The sequence below is a fragment of the Oncorhynchus clarkii genome, chromosome 15 (assembly GCF_045791955.1).
Source record: "Oncorhynchus clarkii lewisi isolate Uvic-CL-2024 chromosome 15, UVic_Ocla_1.0, whole genome shotgun sequence".
Taxonomy (NCBI): domain Eukaryota; kingdom Metazoa; phylum Chordata; class Actinopteri; order Salmoniformes; family Salmonidae; genus Oncorhynchus; species Oncorhynchus clarkii.
Genome location: NC_092161.1, coordinates 822,233 through 842,183, shown reverse-complemented (window position 1 = coordinate 842,183; position 19,951 = coordinate 822,233). Strand labels below are relative to the sequence as shown.

The 19,951-nt window shown below is 39.7% G+C and overlaps 1 protein-coding gene across 1 annotated transcript in view; it reads left to right on the top strand.

The window, feature by feature from the left end:
• The window catches only part of LOC139366648 (vasoactive intestinal peptide receptor 1b), a 319,811-nt gene that overhangs the window by 45,794 nt on the left and 254,066 nt on the right, over positions 1–19,951 (top strand). Inside the window, exon 2 of the mRNA XM_071104323.1 lies at positions 11,286–11,376. Within this exon, the coding sequence (XP_070960424.1) occupies positions 11,286–11,376 (91 nt within the window). The remainder of the gene's footprint in view (positions 1–11,285; positions 11,377–19,951) is intronic.

Here is a 19,951-nt window from a genome sequence, read left to right as displayed (position 1 = left end):
TTAGTGATGTAATACTACTGTAATACTGCTGTAATACTACTCAGTACTAGTGCTGTAATACTGCTGTAATACTGCTGTAATACTACTCAGTACTAGTGCTGTAATACTACTGTAATACTACTCAGTACTAGTGATGTAATACTGTTGTAATACTACTGTAATATTACTCAGTACTAGTGCTGTAATACAACTGTAATACTACTATAATACTGTTGTAATACTGTTGTAATACTGTAATACTGCTGTAATACTACTCAGTACTAGTGGTGTAATACTGTTGTACTACTACTCGGTATTAGTGATGTAATACTACTGTAATACTGCTGTAATGCTACCCAGTACTAGTGCTGTAATACTACTCAGTATTAGTGATGTAATACTGTTGTAATACTACTGTAATATTACTCAGTACTAGTGCTGTAATACAACTGTAATACTACTATAATACTGTTGTAATACTGTTGTAATACTGTAATACTGCTGTAATACTACTCAGTACTAGTGGTGTAATACTGTTGTAATACTACTCGGTATTAGTGATGTAATACTACTGTAATACTGCTGTAATGCTACTCAGTACTAGTGCTGTAATACTACTCAGTATTAGTGATGTAATACTACTGTAATACTGCTGTAATACTACTCAGTACTAGTGCTGTAATACTGCTGTAATACTGCTGTAATGCTACTCAGTACTAGTGATGCAATACTACTGTAATACTGCTGTAATACTACTCAGTACTAGTGCTGTAATACTGCTGTAATACTGCTGTAATGCTACTCAGTACTAGTGCTGTAATACTGCTGTAATACTGATGTAATACTACTCAGTACTAGTGATGTAATACTGCTGTAATGCTACTCAGTACTAGTGATGTAATACTGATGTAATGCTACTCAGTACTAGTGATGTAATACTGCTGTAATGCTACTCAGCACTAGTGATGTAATACTGCTGTAATACTACTCAGTACTAGTGACGTAATACTGCTGTAATACTACTCGGTATTAGTGATGTAATACTACTGTAATACTGCTGTAATACTACTCAGTACTAGTGCTGTAATACTACTCAGTATTAGTGATGTAATACTGCTGTAATACTACTCAGTACTAGTGCTGTAATACTGCTGTAATACTGCTGTAATGCTACTCAGTACTAGTGATGCAATACTACTGTAATACTGCTGTAATACTACTCAATACTAGTGATGTAATACTGCTGTAATACTACTCAGTACTAGTGCTGTAATACTGCTGTAATACTGCTGTAATACTGCTGTAATGCTACTCAGTACTAGTGATGTAATACTGCTGTAATACTACTCAGTACTAGTGATGTAATACTGCTGTAATGCTACTCAGTACTAGTGATGTAATACTGCTGTAATGCTACTCAGTACTAGTGATGTAATAATGCTGTAATGCTACTCAGTACTAGTGATGTAATACTGCTGTAATACTACTAGGTACTAGTGATGTAATACTGTTGTAATACTGCTGTAATACTACTCAGTACTAGTGCTGTAATACTACTGTAATACTACTGTAATACTGTTGGAATACTGTAATACTGCTGTAATACTACTCAGTACTAGTGCTGTAATACTACTGTAATACTACTCGGTATTAGTGATGTAATACTACTTTAATACTGCTGTATTGATACTCAGTACTAGTGCTGCAACACTACTGTATTACTACTCAGTACTAGTGCTGTAATACTGCTGTAATACTACTCAGTATTAGTGCTTAAATACTGCTGCAATACTGCTGTAATGCTACTCAGTACTAGTGATGTAATACTGCTGTAATACTACTCAGTACTAGTGCTGTAATACTGCTGTAATACTGCTATAATACTGTTGTAATGCTACTCAGTACTTGTGATGTAATGCTACTCAGTACTAGTGCTGTAATACTGCTGTAATACTACTCAGTATTAGTGAATTAATACTACTGTATTATTGCTCTAATACTACTCAGTACTAGTGCTGTAATACTGCTGTCATACTGATGTAATACTACTCAGTACTAGTGCTGTAATACTGATGTAACACTACTCAGTACTAGTGATGTAATACTGCTGTAATACTGTTGTAATGCTACTCAGTACTAGTGCTGTAATACTGATGTAACACTACTCAGTACTAGTGCTGTAATACTGCTGTAATACTGCTGTAATACTGATATAATACCACTCAGTACTTGTGATGTAATACTGATGTAATACTACTCAGTACTAGTGATGTAATACTGCTGTAATACTACTCAGTACTAGTGCTGTAATACTGCTGTAATACTGCTGTAATAGTGTTGTAATGCTACTCAGTACTTGTGAAGTAATACTACTCAGTACTAGTGATGTAATACTACTGCAATACTACTCAGTACTAGTAATGTAATACTGCTGTAATACTACTCAGTATTAGTGAATTAATACTACTGTAATATTGCTTGAATACTACTCAGTACTAGTGTTGTAATACTGCTGTCATACTGCTGTAGTACTACTCAGTACTAGTGCTGTAATACCGATGTAACAATACTCAGTACTAGTGACGTGATACTGCTGTAATACTACTCAGTACTAGTGCTGTAATACTACTGTAATACTACTGCAATACTGTTGGAATACTGTAATACTGCTGTAATACTACTCAGTACTAGTGATGTAATACTGCTGTAATGCTACTCAGTACTAGTGATGTAATACTGATGTAATGCTACTCAGTACTAGTGATGTAATACTGCTGTAATGCTACTCAGCACTAGTGATGTAATACTGCTGTAATACTACTCAGTACTAGTGACGTAATACTGCTGTAATACTACTCGGTATTAGTGATGTAATACTACTGTAATACTGCTGTAATACTACTCAGTACTAGTGCTGTAATACTACTCAGTATTAGTGATGTAATACTGCTGTAATACTACTCAGTACTAGTGCTGTAATACTGCTGTAATACTGCTGTAATGCTACTCAGTACTAGTGATGCAATACTACTGTAATACTGCTGTAATACTACTCAATACTAGTGATGTAATACTGCTGTAATACTACTCAGTACTAGTGCTGTAATACTGCTGTAATACTGCTGTAATACTGCTGTAATGCTACTCAGTACTAGTGATGTAATACTGCTGTAATACTACTCAGTACTAGTGATGTAATACTGCTGTAATGCTACTCAGTACTAGTGATGTAATACTGCTGTAATGCTACTCAGTACTAGTGATGTAATAATGCTGTAATGCTACTCAGTACTAGTGATGTAATACTGCTGTAATACTACTAGGTACTAGTGATGTAATACTGTTGTAATACTGCTGTAATACTACTCAGTACTAGTGCTGTAATACTACTGTAATACTACTGTAATACTGTTGGAATACTGTAATACTGCTGTAATACTACTCAGTACTAGTGCTGTAATACTACTGTAATACTACTCGGTATTAGTGATGTAATACTACTTTAATACTGCTGTATTGATACTCAGTACTAGTGCTGCAACACTACTGTATTACTACTCAGTACTAGTGCTGTAATACTGCTGTAATACTACTCAGTATTAGTGCTTAAATACTGCTGCAATACTGCTGTAATGCTACTCAGTACTAGTGATGTAATACTGCTGTAATACTGCTATAATACTGTTGTAATGCTACTCAGTACTTGTGATGTAATGCTACTCAGTACTAGTGCTGTAATACTGCTGTAATACTACTCAGTATTAGTGAATTAATACTACTGTATTATTGCTCTAATACTACTCAGTACTAGTGCTGTAATACTGCTGTCATACTGATGTAATACTACTCAGTACTAGTGCTGTAATACTGATGTAACACTACTCAGTACTAGTGATGTAATACTGCTGTAATACTGTTGTAATGCTACTCAGTACTAGTGATGTAATAATGCTGTAATGCTACTCAGTACTAGTGATGTAATACTGCTGTAATACTACTAGGTACTAGTGATGTAATACTGTTGTAATACTGCTGTAATACTACTCAGTACTAGTGCTGTAATACTACTGTAATACTACTGTGATACTGTTGGAATACTGTAATACTGCTGTAATACTACTCAGTACTAGTGCTGTAATACTACTGTAATACTACTCGGTATTAGTGATGTAATACTACTTTAATACTGCTGTATTGATACTCAGTACTAGTGCTGCAACACTACTGTATTACTACTCAGTACTAGTGCTGTAATACTGCTGTAATACTACTCAGTATTAGTGCTTAAATACTGCTGCAATACTGCTGTAATGCTACTCAGTACTAGTGATGTAATACTGCTGTAATACTACTCAGTACTAGTGCTGTAATACTGCTGTAATACTGCTATAATACTGTTGTAATGCTACTCAGTACTTGTGATGTAATGCTACTCAGTACTAGTGCTGTAATACTGCTGTAATACTACTCAGTATTAGTGAATTAATACTACTGTATTATTGCTCTAATACTACTCAGTACTAGTGCTGTAATACTGCTGTCATACTGATGTAATACTACTCAGTACTAGTGCTGTAATACTGATGTAACACTACTCAGTACTAGTGATGTAATACTGCTGTAATACTGTTGTAATGCTACTCAGTACTAGTGCTGTAATACTGATGTAACACTACTCAGTACTAGTGCTGTAATACTGCTGTAATACTGCTGTAATACTGATATAATACCACTCAGTACTTGTGATGTAATACTGATGTAATACTACTCAGTACTAGTGATGTAATACTGCTGTAATACTACTCAGTACTAGTGCTGTAATACTGCTGTAATACTGCTGTAATAGTGTTGTAATGCTACTCAGTACTTGTGAAGTAATACTACTCAGTACTAGTGATGTAATACTACTGCAATACTACTCAGTACTAGTAATGTAATACTGCTGTAATACTACTCAGTATTAGTGAATTAATACTACTGTAATATTGCTTGAATACTACTCAGTACTAGTGTTGTAATACTGCTGTCATACTGCTGTAGTACTACTCAGTACTAGTGCTGTAATACCGATGTAACAATACTCAGTACTAGTGACGTGATACTGCTGTAATACTACTCAGTACTAGTGCTGTAATACTACTGTAATACTACTGCAATACTGTTGGAATACTGTAATACTGCTGTAATACTACTCAGTGCTAGTGCTGTAATACTGCTGCAATACTACTCAGTATTAGTGCTTAAATACTGCTGTAATACTGCTGTAATGCTACTCAGTACTAGTGATGTAATACTGCTGTAATACTACTCAGTACTAGTGCTGTAATACTGCTGTAATACTGCTGTAATACTGTTATAATGCTACTCAGTACTTGTGATGTAATACTACTCAGTACTAGTGATGTAATACTGCTGTAATGCTACTCAGTACTAGTGATGTAATACTGCTGTAATGCTACTCAGTACTAGTGATGTAATACTGCTGTAATGCTACTCAGTACTAGTGATGTAATACTGCTGTAATACTACTAGGTACTAATGATGTAATACTGTTGTAATACTGCTGTAATACTACTCAGTACTAGTGCTGTAATACTACTGTAATACTACTGTAATACTGTTGGAATACTGTAATACTGCTGTAATACTACTCAGTACTAGTGCTGTAATACTACTGTAATACAACTCGGTATTAGTGATGTAATACTGCTGTAATGCTACCCAGTACTAGTGATGTAATACTGCTGTAATGCTACTCAGTACTAGTGCTGCAACACTACTGTATTACTACTCAGTACTAGTGCTGCAACACTACTGTATTACTACTCAGTACTAGTGCTGTAATACTGCTGTAATACTACTCAGTATTAGTGCTTAAATACTGCTGTAATACTGCTGTAATGCTACTCAGTACTAGTGATGTAATACTGCTGTAATACTACTCAGTACTAGTGCTGTAATACTGCTGTAATACTGCTGTAATACTGTTTAATGCTACTCAGTACTTGTGATGTAATGCTACTCAGTACTAGTGCTGTAATACTGCTGTAATACTACTCAGTATTAGTGAATTAATACTACTGTATTATTGCTCTAATACTACTCTGTACTAGTGCTGTAATGCTGCTGTCATACTGCTGTAATACTACTCAGTACTAGTGCTGTAATACTGATGTAACACTACTCAGTACTAGTGATGTAATACTGCTGTAATACTGCTGTAATACTGTTGTAATGCTACTCAGTACTAGTGCTGTAATACTGATGTAACACTACTCATTACTAGTGCTGTAATACTGCTGTAATACTGCTGTAATACTGATATAATACCACTCAGTACTTGTGATGTAATACTGATGTAATACTACTCAGTACTAGTGATGTAATACTTCTGTAATACTACTCAGTACTAGTGCTGTAATACTGCTGTAGTACTGCTGTAATAGTGTTGTAATGCTACTCAGTACTTGTGAAGTAATACTACTCAGTACTAGTGATGTAATACTACTGCAATACTACTCAGTACTAGTGCTGTAATACTGCTGTAATACTACTCAGTATTAGTGAATTAATACTACTGTAATATTGCTCTAAAACTACTCAGTACTAGTGTTGTAATACTGCTGTCATACTGCTGTAGTACTACTCAGTACTAGTGCTGTAATACCGATGTAACAATACTCAGTACTAGTGACGTGATACTGCTGTAATACTACTCAGTACTAGTGCTGTAATACTACTGTAATACTACTGTAATACTGTTGGAATACTGTAATACTGCTTTAATACTACTCAGTACTAGTGCTGTAATACTGCTGCAATACTACTCAGTATTAGTGCTTAAATACTGCTGTAATACTGCTGTAATACTACTCAGTACTAGTGCTGTAATACTGCTGTAATACTGCTGTAATACTGTTTAATGCTACTCAGTACTTGTGATGTAATGCTACTCAGTACTAGTGCTGTAATACTGCTGTAATACTACTCAGTATTAGTGAATTAATACTACTGTATTATTGCTCTAATACTACTCTGTACTAGTGCTGTAATGCTGCTGTCATACTGCTGTAATACTACTCAGTACTAGTGCTGTAATACTGATGTAACACTACTCAGTACTAGTGATGTAATACTGCTGTAATACTGCTGTAATACTGTTGTAATGCTACTCAGTACTAGTGCTGTAATACTGATGTAACACTACTCATTACTAGTGCTGTAATACTGCTGTAATACTGCTGTAATACTGATATAATACCACTCAGTACTTGTGATGTAATACTGATGTAATACTACTCAGTACTAGTGATGTAATACTTCTGTAATACTACTCAGTACTAGTGCTGTAATACTGCTGTAATACTGCTGTAATAGTGTTGTAATGCTACTCAGTACTTGTGAAGTAATACTACTCAGTACTAGTGATGTAATACTACTGCAATACTACTCAGTACTAGTGCTGTAATACTGCTGTAATACTACTCAGTATTAGTGAATTAATACTACTGTAATATTGCTCTAATACTACTCAGTACTAGTGTTGTAATACTGCTGTCATACTGCTGTAGTACTACTCAGTACTAGTGCTGTAATACCGATGTAACAATACTCAGTACTAGTGACGTGATACTGCTGTAATACTACTCAGTACTAGTGCTGTAATACTACTGTAATACTACTGTAATACTGTTGGAATACTGTAATACTGCTGTAATACTACTCAGTACTAGTGCTGTAATACTGCTGCAATACTACTCAGTATTAGTGCTTAAATACTGCTGTAATACTGCTGTAATGCTACTCAGTACTAGTGATGTAATACTGCTGTAATACTGTTGTAATGCTACTCAGTACTTGTGATGTAATACTACTCAGTACTAGTGCTGTAATACTGCTGTAATACTACTCAGTATTAGTGAATTAATACTACTGTATTATTGTTCTAATACTACTCAGTACTGGTGCTGTAATACTGCTGTCATACTGCTGTAATACTTCTCAGTACTAGTGTGTTAATACTGTTGTAACACTACTCAGTACTAGTGCTGTAATACTGATGTAATACTACTTAGTACAAGTGCTGTAATACTGCTGTAATACTGATGTAATACTACTCAGTACTAGTGCTGTAATACTGATGTAATACTACTCAGTAATAGTGATGTAATACTGATGTACTACTGATGTAATACTGCTGTAATGCTTCTACTGTCCTCTGTTTCTCTCCTCTCCTCCTCTGCCTTAATTGCTCAGCTTGACAGCACCAGGGAGGAGACCAATGTCTTGGCTTGTCTTGTGTACTTTCTCCCTCTGTCTTTTCCTTTTCTCTCTCTTCTTCTTTCTTTCTTTTTTCTCTTTGACTATTTTTCTTAGTCATTCCATATCTGGGATCCCAGCGCCTGGAGAAGGTCAGCAGAGATTCAGAACTGAGGGAGAGGGGGGGTGTAATACAAGCCAAGGTCTCCGCTGACCTTCTGCAGGTGCTTGGCCGTCTTACACATCTTCATCATTGACCCGCCGGCCCTCCTCCCCTCTCCGCCGGCGACTGTCATCATGTGTTTGTCAGTGTTCGTTGACATAGATGTACAATCCTGCTGCACTTCTCTCTCTTCACGTCCTGATCCACTACCATGATATCATCCCTATGCAGCCCGAGAGATGGGTTGTTATGGGCTGAGGACAGAGATGGGTTGTTATGGGCTGAGGACAGAGATGGGTTGTTATGGGCTAGGGACAGAGATTGGTTGTAATGGGCTGAGGACAGAGATGGGTCGTTATGGGCTAGGGACAGATATGGGTTGTTATGGGCTGAGGACAGAGATGGGTTGTTATGGGCTGAGGACAGAGATGGGTTGTTATGGGCTAGGGACAGAGATGGGTTGTTATGGGCTAGGGACAGAGATGGGTTGTTATGGGCTAGGGACAGAGATGGGTTGTTATGGGCTGAGGACAGAGATGGGTTGTTATGGGCTAAGGAAAGAGATGGGTTGTTATGGGCTAGGGACAGAGATGGGTTGTTATGGGCTAAGGAAAGAGATGGGTTGTTATGGGCTAGGGACAGAGATGGGTTGTTATGGGCTAGGGAAAGAGATGGGTTGTTATGGGCTAAAGACAGAGATGGGTTGTTATGGGCTAGGGACAGAGATGGGTAGTTATGGGCTAAGGACAGAGATGGGTTGTTATGGGCTAGGGAAAGAGATGGGTTGTTATGGGCTAAAGACAGAGATGGGTTGTTATGGGCTAGGGACAGAGATGGGTTGTAATGGTCTAGGGACAGAGATGGGTTGTTATGGGCTAGGGACAGAGATGGGTTGTAATGGGCTGAGGACTGAGATGGGTTGTTATGGGCTAGGGACAGAGATGGGTTGTTATGGGCTGAGGACAGAGATGGGTTGTTATGGGCTAGGGACAGAGATGGGTTGTTATGGGCTGAGGACCGTGATGTGTTGTTATGGTCTGAGGACAGAGATGGGTTGTTATGGGCTGAGGACAGAGATGGGTTGTTATGGGCTAGGGACAGAGATGGGTTGTTATGGGCTAGGGACAGAGATGGGTTGTTATGGGCTAGGGACAGAGATGGGTTGTTTTGGGCTGAGGACAGTGATGGGTTGTTATGGGCTGAGGACAGAGATGGGTTGTTATGGGCTGAGGACAGAGATGGGTTGTTATGGGCTAGGGACAGAGATGGGTTGTTATGGGCTAGGGACAGAGATGGGTTGTTATGGGCTGAGGACAGATATGGGTTGTTATGGGCTGAGGACAGAGATGGGTTGTTATTGGCTGAGGACAGAGATGCGTTGTTATGGGCAAAGGACAGAGATGGGTTGTTATGGGCTAGGGACAGAGATTGGTTGTTATGGGCTAGGGACAGAGATGCCAGATACAGCAATATTTGTTTATTTTATTTTACTAGGCAAGTCAGTTAGGGTTATTTACAATGACGGCCTACTCTGGACAAACCCGGACGACGCTTGGCCAATTGTGCGGCGCCCTATGCAACTCACGATCACGGCCAAATGTGATACAGCCTGGATTCGAACAAGATACTATAGTGACGCCTCTTGCACTGAGATGCAGTGCCTTGGACCGCTGCGTCACTCGAGAGCCCTATAGGGGAATATAAGTCCCCCTGAATTGGATTTACTACATATTTGATTGTGGTATCGCTGACAGCAACCCAGAGTAGACCTTGACAGGTGCATTAACCACTTGAAGCTAGGAGGCACTATTTTTATGTTTGGAAAAATAACGTTCCCAAAGTAAATGGCCTATTTCTCAGGACCAGATGCTAGAATATGCATATAATTGACAGATTAAGATAGAAAACAATCTAAAGTTTCCAAAACTGTCAAAATATTGTCTGTGAGTATAACAGAACTGATATTGCAGGCGAAACCCTGAGAAAAATCAAATAAGGAAGTGGCTTCTATTTTGAAAACTCCATGTTCCATAGCCTCCTATTGCTCCATTTAAAGGGATATCAACCAGATTCCTTTTCCTATCGCTCCCTCAAGGTGTCAACAGTCTTCAGACATAGTTTCCTGCTTTTATTTTGAAAAATGAGCCAGAACGATAACATCGCATCGAGTGTTCACATGAGTTTTGCTCGCGCAACAGAGTTTGGTTAGGTATTGCTTTTCCCTCTCCTACTGTGAAAGACATTTGCGGTTGATATATTATCGATTATATATTTTAAAAACAACCCGAGGATTGATTATAAAAACATTTGACATGTTTCTGTGGACATTACGGATATTATTTGGAATTTGTCTGCGTTGTCGTGACCGCTCTTTCCTGTGGATTTCTGAACATAATGCGCCAAACAAACTGAGGTATTTTGGATATAAAAATAATCTTTATGGAACAAAATGAACATTTGTTGTGTAACTGGGAGTCTCGTGAGTGAAAACATCTGAAGATCATCAAAGGTAACCGATTAATTTGATTGCTTTTCTGATTTGTGACCAAGCTACCTGATGCTAAGTGTACTTAATGTTTTGTCATGCGATCGATAAACTTACACAAACGCTTGGATTGCTTTCTCTGTAAAGCATAATTTCAAAATCTGAGAGGACAGGTGGATTAACAAAAGGCTAAACTGTGTTTTGCAATATTGCACTTGTGATTTCATGAATATTAATATTTTTAGTAATATTATTTGACTGAGGCGCTATGCTATTCAGCGGTTGCTGATTACAATTATCCTGCTTAAGGGATGGGTAGCGCCAAGAAGTTAAATCACTGACACGGTGAGGAGTGTGTTGATGCTCTGCTAAATTACATCTGTTGTGTGTTCTCTGCAGGTGTGGTGTGGCCAGATGTGTGACGTGGTGAGTGAGATCGAGCTGGAGAGAGAGCGCTGTGACAACAAAACCTCTGGGAACGTCACGGCAGGTCATTCACCTACAATACATTACTTTCCTTCCCTACGGTGTTGAAGGCTCCCAGGCAGCAATTTACAGAAAATGGGGAAACAGCAGGATTATATAAAGGAGAGCGAGAGTTATGGCCAGCATCCATAGTGAACACCCCCCCCCCCCATCACACACCCCCTCCATCACACACCCCCTCCATCGCACTAGACTGAAATACTCATTCCGATTTTTGTTATATGTGTATTGGATACGAAACAGAATAATACTGTGCAGAGTGGTACTGTAAACTTTTGGCTTGAATGCTATTTTTTTTTTTACATGAATATAAAGTAGGTTTTATATTCCCTGTCCATTTTAGTTTGGTGTTGTAGTGTCTTATGGAAAACAGATCTTCTGTCTGCTGGGTCACTGGAGTGTGCAACAGGGAGTCCCGGTTGACTCCTCTATATTAAAGGCAGACGAATCAGCTAACGTTACAGAGACGACAGAGAGAGACACAGTTTTTTTTAAGTCAGAGGAAGCTGTAAAAGTAAAGGACAGATTGCAATTTACTAGGGGGGAGGTGTTCTGAAAAATCGTGGAGGGTTGTTCAACTTTTTTGTTGTTGCTATGGGTAGAGTTTTTATTGGGTACAGGGAGTGTAGTGCATTTTGTCCTCTGGTTTATATTCCCTCTTTTCCCCTGGTTTATATTCCCTTTTTTTTCCCTGGTTTATATTCCCTCTTTTCCCCTGTTTTATATCCTGGTTTATATTCCCTCTTTTCCCCTGGTTTATATTCCCTCTTTTCCCCTGGTTTATATCCTGGTTTATATTCCCTCTTTTCCCCTGGTTTATATTCCCTCTTTTCCCCTGGTTTATATTCCCTCTTTTCCCCTGGTTTATATTCCCTCTTTTCCCCTGGTTTATATTCCATCTTTCCCCTGGTTTATATTCCATCTTTCCCCTGGTTTATATTCCCTCTTTCCCCTGGTTTATATTCCCTCTTTTCACATGGTTTATATCCTGGTTTATATTCCCTCTTTCCCCTGGTTTATATTCCCTCTTTTCCCCTGGTTTATATTCCATCTTTCCCCTGGTTTATATTCCCTCTTTCCCCTGGTTTATATTCCCTCTTTTCACATGGTTTATATCCTGGTTTATATTCCCTCTTTTCCCCTGGTTTATATCCTGGTTTATATTCCCTCTTTTCCCCTGGTTTATATCCTGGTTTATATCCTGGTTTATATTCCCATTTTCCCCTGGTTTATATCCTGGTTTATATCCTGGTTTATATTCATTTTTTTCCCCTGGTTTATATCCTGGTTTATATCCTGGTTTTTTATTCTGGTTTATATTCCCTCTTTTCCCCTGGTTTATATCCTGGTTTATATCCTGGTTTATATCCTGTTTTATATCCTGGTTCATATCCTGGTTTATATCCTGGTTTATATTCTGGTTTATATTCCCTTTTTTCCCCTGGTTTATATCCTGGTTTATATCCTGGTTTATATTCCCTCTTTTCCCCTGGTTTAAATCCTGGTTTATATCCTGGTTTATATTCCCTCTTTTCCCCTGTTTTATATCCTGGTTTATATCCTGGTTTATATTCCCTCTTTTCCCCTGGTTTATATCCTGGTTTATATTCCCTCTTTTCCCCTGATTTATATCCTGGTTTATATTCCCTCTTTTCCCCTGGTTTATATCCTGGTTTATATTCTGGTTTATATCCTGGTTTATATCCTGGTTTATATTCCCTTTTTTCCCCTGGTTTATATCCTGGTTTATATCCTGGTTTATATTCCCTCTTTTCCCCTGGTTTATATCCTGGTTTATATCCTGGTTTATATTCCTTTTTTTCCCCTGGTTTATATCCTGGTTTATATCCTGGTTTACATCCTGGTTTATATTCTGGTTTATATTCCCTTTTTCCCCCTGGTTTATATACTGGTTTATATTCTGGTTTATATTCCCTATTTTCCCCTGGTTTATATCCTGGTTTATATCCTGGTTTATATCCTGTTTTATATCCTGGTTCATATCCTGGTTTATATCCTGGTTTATATTCTGGTTTATATTCCCTTTTTTTCCCCTGGTTTATATCCTGGTTTATATCCTGGTTTATATTCCCTCTTTTCCCCTGGTTTATATCCTGGTTTATATTCTGGTTTATATTCCCTTTTTTCCCCTGGTTTATATCCTGTTTTATATCCTGGTTTATATTCCCTCTTTTCCCCTGGTTTATATCCTGGTTTATATTCCCTCTTTTCCCCTGGTTTATATCCTGGTTTATATTCTGGTTTATATTCCCTCTTTTCCACTGGTTTATATCCTGGTTTATTTTCCCTCTTTTCCCCTGGTTTATATCCTGGTTTATATCCTGGTTTATATTCCCTCTTTTCCCCTGTTTCATATCCTGGTTCATATTCTGGTTTATATTCCCTCTTTTCCCCTGGTTTATATCCTGTTTTATATTCCCTCTTTTCCCCTGGTTTATATCCTGGTTTATATTCCATCTTTTCCCCTGGTTTATATCAAATCAAATCAAATCAAATTTATTTATATAGCCCTTCGTACATCAGCTGATATCTCAAAGTGCTGTACAGAAACCCAGCCTAAAACCCCAAACAGCAAGCAATGCAGGTGTAGAAGCACGGTGGCTAGGAAAAACTCCCTAGAAAGGCCAAAACCTAGGAAGAAACCTAGAGAGGAACCAGGCTATGTGGGGTGGCCAGTCCTCTTCTGGCTGTGCCGGGTGGAGATTATAACAAAACATGGTCAAGATGTTCAAATGTTCATAAATGACCAGCATGGTCGAATAATAATAAGGCAGAATAGTTGAAACTGGAGCAGCAGCACAGTCAGGTGGACTGGGGACAGCAAGGAGTCATCATGTCAGGTATTCCTGGGGCATGGTCCTAGGGCTCAGGTCCTCCGAGAGAGAGAAAGAAAGAGAGAATTAGAGAGAGCATATGTGGGATGGCCAGTCCTCTTCTGGCTGTGCCGGGTGGAGATTATAACAGAACATGGCCAAGATGTTCAAATGTTCATAAATAACCAGCATGGTCGAATAATAATAAGGCAGAACAGTTGAAACTGGAGCAGCAGCACAGCCAGGTGGACTGGATTCACACAGGACACCGAATAGGACAGGAGAAGTACTCCAGATATAACAAACTGACCCTAGCCCCCCGACACATAAACTACTGCAGCATAAATACTGGAGGCTGAGACAGGAGGGGTCAGGAGACACTGTGGCCCACTCCGAGGACACCCCCGGACAGGGCCAAACAGGAAGGATATAAATATAACCCCACCCACTTTGCCAAAGCACAGCCCCCACACCACTAGAGGGATATCTTCAACCACCAACTTACCATCCTGAGACAAGGCTGAGTATAGCCCACAAAGACCTCCGCCACGGCACAACCCAAGGGGGGGGGGGGGGCCGCCAACCCAGACAGGATGACCACATCAGTGACTCAACCCACTCAGGTGACGCACCCCCTCCAGGGACAACATGAGAGAGCCCCAGTAAAGCCAGTGACTCAGCCCCTGTAATAGGGTTAGAGGCAGAGAATCCCAGTGGAAAGAGGGGAACCGGCCAGGCAGAGACAGCAAGGGCGGTTCGTTGCTCCAGAGCCTTTCCGTTCACCCTCCCACTCCTGGGCCAGACTACACTCAATCATATGACCCACTGAAGAGATGAGTCTTCAGTAGAGACTTAAAGGTTGAGACCGAGTTTGCGTCTCTGACATGGGTAGGCAGACCGTTCCATAAAAATGGAGCTCTATAGGAGAAAGCCCTGCCTCCAGCTGTTTGCTTAAAAATTCTAGGGACAATTAGGAGGCCTGCGTCTTGTGACCGTAGCGTACGTGTAGGTATGTACGGCAGGACCAAATCAGAGAGATAGGTAGGAGCAAGCCCATGTAATGCTTTGTAGGTTAGCAGTAAAACCTTGAAATCAGCCCTTGCTTTGACAGGAAGCCAGTGTAGAGAGGCTAGCACTGGAGTAATATGATCAAATTTTTTGGTTCTAGTCAGGATTCTAGCAGCCGTATTTAGTTTATTTAGTGCTTTATCCGGGTAGCCGGAAAGTAGAGCATTGCAGTAGTCTAACCTGGAAGTGACAAAAGCATGGATCAATTTTTCTGCATCATTTTTGGACAGAAAGTTTCTGATTTTTGCAATGTTACGTAGATGGAAAAAAGCTGTCCTTGAAATGGTCTTGATATGTTCTTCAAAAGAGAGATCAGGGTCCAGAGTAACGCCGAGGTCCTTCACAGTTTTATTTGAGACGACTGTACAACCATTAAGATTAATTGTCAGATTCAACAGAATATCTCTTTGTTTCTTGGGACCTAGAACAAGCATCTCTGTTTTGTCCGAGTTTAAAAGTAGAAAGTTTGCAGCCATCCACTTCCTTATGTCTGAAACACATTCTTCTAGCAAGGGCAATTTTGGGGCTTCACCATGTTTAATTGAAATGTACAGCTGTGTGTCATCCGCATAGCAGTGAAAGTTAACATTATGTTTTCGAATAACATCCCCAAGAGGTAAAATATATAGTGAAAACAATAGTGGTCCTAAAACGGAACCTTGAGGAACACCGAAATTTACAGTTGATTTGTCAGAGGACAAACCATTCACAGAGACAAACTGATATCTTTCCGACAGATAAGATCTAAACCAGGCCAGAACTTGTCCGTGTAGACCAATTTGGGTTTCCAATCTCTCCAAAAGAATGTGGTGATCGATGGTATCAAAAGCAGCACTAAGGTCTAGGAGCACGAGGACAGATGCAGAGCCTCGGTCCGATGCCATTAAAATGTCATTTACCACCTTCACAAGTGCCGTCTCAGTGCTATGATGGGGTCTAAAACCAGACTGAAGCATTTCGTATACATTGTTTGTCTTCAGGAAGGCAGTGAGTTGTTGCGCAACAGCCTTTTCTAAAATTTTTGAGACGAATGGAAGATTCGATATAGGCCGATAGTTTTTTATATTTTCTGGGTCAAGGTTTGGCTTTTTCAAGAGAGGCTTTATTACTGCCACTTTTAGTGAGTTTGGTACACATCCGGTGGATAGAGAGCCGTTTATTATGTTCAACATAGGAGGGCCAAGCACAGGAAGCAGCTCTTTCAGTAGTTTAGTTGGAATAGGGTCCAGTATGCAGCTTGAATGTTTAGAGGCCATGATTATTTTCATAATTGTGTCAAGAGATATAATACTAAAACACTTGAGCGTCTCTCTTGATCCTAGGTCCTGGCAGAGTTGTGCAGACTCAGGACAACTGAGCTTTGAAGGAATACGCAGATTTAAGGAGGAGTCCATAATTTGCTTTCTAATAATCATAATCTTTTCCTCAAAGAAGTTCATGAATTTATCACTGCTAAAGTGAAAGTCATCCTCTCTTGGGGAATGCTGCTTTTTAGTTAGCTTTGCGACAGTATCAAAAAGGAATTTCGGATTGTTCTTATTTTCCTCAATTAAGTTAGAAAAATAGGATGATCGAGCAGCAGTAAGGGCTCTTCGGTACTGCACAGTACTGTCTTTCCAAGCTAGTCGGAAGACTTCCAGTTTGGTGTGGCGCCATTTCCGTTCCAATTTTCTGGAAGCTTGCTTCAGAGCTCGGGTATTTTCTGTGTACCAGGGAGCTAGTTTCTTATGAGAAATGTTTTTAGTTTTTAGGGGTGCAACTGCATCTAGGGTATTGCGCAAGGTTAAGTTGAGTTCCTCAGTTAGGTGGTTAACTGATTTTTGTCCTCTGGCGTCCTTGGGTAGACAGAGGGAATCTGGAAGGACATCAAGGAATCTTTGTGTTGTCTGTGAATTTATAGCACGACTTTTGATGATCCTTGGTTGGGGTCTGAGCAGATTATTTGTTGCAATTGCAAACGTAATAAAATGGTGGTCCGATAGTCCAGGATTATGAGGAAAAACATTAAGATCCACAACATTTATTCCATGGGACAAAACTAGGTCCAGCGTATGACTGTGACAGTGAGTGGGTCCAGAGACATGTTGGACAAAACACACTGAGTCGATGATGGCTCCGAAAGCCTTTTGGAGTGGGTCTGTGGACTTTTCCATGTGAATATTAAAGTCACCAAAGATTAGAATATTATCCGATATGACTACAAGGTCCGATAGGAATTCAGGGAACTCAGTGAGGAACGCTGTATATGGCCCAGGAGGCCTGTAAACAGTAGCTATAAAAAGTGATTGAGTAGGCTGCATAGATTTCATGACTAGAAGCTCAAAAGACGAAAACGTCATTTTTTTTTTTGTAAATTGAAATTTGCTATCGTAAATGTTAGCAACACCTCCGCCTTTGCGGGATGCACGGGGGATATGGTCACTAGTGTAGCCAGGAGGTGAGGCCTCATTTAACACAGTAAATTCATCAGGCTTAAGCCATGTTTCAGTCAGGCCAATCACATCAAGACTATGATCAGTGATTAGTTCATTGACTATAATTGCCTTTGAAGTAAGGGATCTAACATTAAGTAGCCCTATTTTGAGATGTGAGGTATCATGATCTCTTTCAATAATGACAGGAATGGAGGTGGTCTTTATCCTAGTGAGATTGCTAAGGCGAACACCGCCATGTTTAGTTTTGCCCAACCTAGGTCGAGGCACAGACACGGTCTCAATGGTGATAGCTGAGCTGACTACACTGACTGTGCTAGTGGCAGACTCCACTATGCTGGCAGGCTGGCTAACAGCCTGCTGCCTGGCCTGCACCCTATTTCATTGTGGAGCTAGAGGAGTTAGAGCCCTGTCTATGTTGGTAGATAAAATGAGAGCACCCCTCCAGCTAGGATGGAGTCCGTCACTCCTCAGCAGGTCAGGCTTGGTCCTGTTTGTGGGTGAGTCCCAGAAAGAGGGCCAATTATCTACAAATTCTATCTTTTGGGAGGGGCAGAAAACAATTTTCAACCAGCGATTGAGTTGTGAGACTGCTGTAGAGCTCATCACTCCCCCTAACTGGGAGGGGGCCAGAGACAATTACTCGATGCCGACACATCTTTCTAGCTGATTTACACGCAGAAGCTATGTTGCGCTTGGTGATCTCTGACTGTTTCATCCTAACATCGTTGGTGCCGACGTGGATAACAATATCTCTATACTCTCTACACTCGCCAGTTTTAGCTTTAGCCAGAACCATCTTCAGATTAGCCTTAACGTCGGTAGCCCTGCCCCCCGGTAAACAGTGTATGATCGCTGGATGATTCGTTTTAAGTCTAATACTGCGGGTAATGGAGTCGCCAATGACTAGAGTTTTCAATTTGTCAGAGCTAATGGTGGGAAGCTTCGGCGTCTCAGACCCCGTAACGGGAGGAGTAGAGACCAGAGAAGACTCGGCCTCTGACTCCGACCCGCTGCTTAATGGGGAAAACCGGTTGAACGTTTCTGTCGGCTGAATGAGCGACACCGGTTGAGCGTTCCTACAGCATTTCCTTCCAGAAACCGTGAGAAAGTTGTCCGGCTGCGGGGACTGTGCCAGGGGATTTATACTACTATCTGTACTTACTGGTGGCACAGACGCGGTTTCATCCTTTCCTACACTGAAATTACTCTTGCCTAGCGATTGCGTCTGAAGCTGGGCTTGTAGCACAGCTATCCTCGCCGTAAGGCGAGTACAGCGACTGCAATTAGAAGGCATCATGTTAATGTTACTACTTAGCTTCGGCTGTTGGAGGTCCTGACGAACCGTGTCCAGATAAAGCGTCCGGAGTGAAAAAGTTGAGTAGGAAAAAACAAAAATATAAACGGTAATTAAAAAGTAAAAAACGTAAATTTGTCAGGTAGCAAAACAGGTTGGCAACAAAACGCACAGCAACTCAAAAACAAGTCTGCAAGTCGTGACCGGAAATATCCTGGTTTATATTCTGGTTTATATCCTGGTTTATATCCTGGTTTATATTCCCTCTTTTCCCCTGGTTTATATCCTGGTTTATATCCTGGTTTATATTCCCTCTTTTCCCCTGGTTTATATCCTGGTTTATATACTGGTTTATATCCTGGTTTATATTACCTCTTTTCCCCTGGTTTATATCCTGGTTTATATCCTGGTTTATATCCTGGTTTATATTCCCTCTTTTCCCCTGGTTTATATCCTGGTTTATATCCTGGTTTATATTCCCTCTTTTCCCCAGTTTTATATTCTGGTTTATGTCCTGGTTTATAGTCCCTCTTTTCCCCTAGTATATATCCTGGTTTATATTCCCTCTTTTCCCCTGGTTTATATTCTGGTTTATATCCTGGTTTATATCCTGGTTTATATTCCCTCTTTTCCCCTGGTTTATATCCTGGTTTATATCCTGGTTTATATTCCCTCTTTTCCCCTGTTTTATATTCTGGTTTATATCCTGGTTTATAGTCCCTCTTTTCCCCTAGTATATATCCTGGTTTATATTCCCTCTTTTCCCCTGGTTTATATTCTGGTTTATATTCCCTCTTTTCCTCTGGTTTATATCCTGGTTTATATCCTGGTTTATATTCCCTCTTTTCCCCTGGTTTGTATCCTGGTTTATATCCTGGTTTATATTCCCTCTTTTCCCCTGTTTTATATCCTGGTTTATATCCTGGTTTATATTCCCTCTTTTCCCCT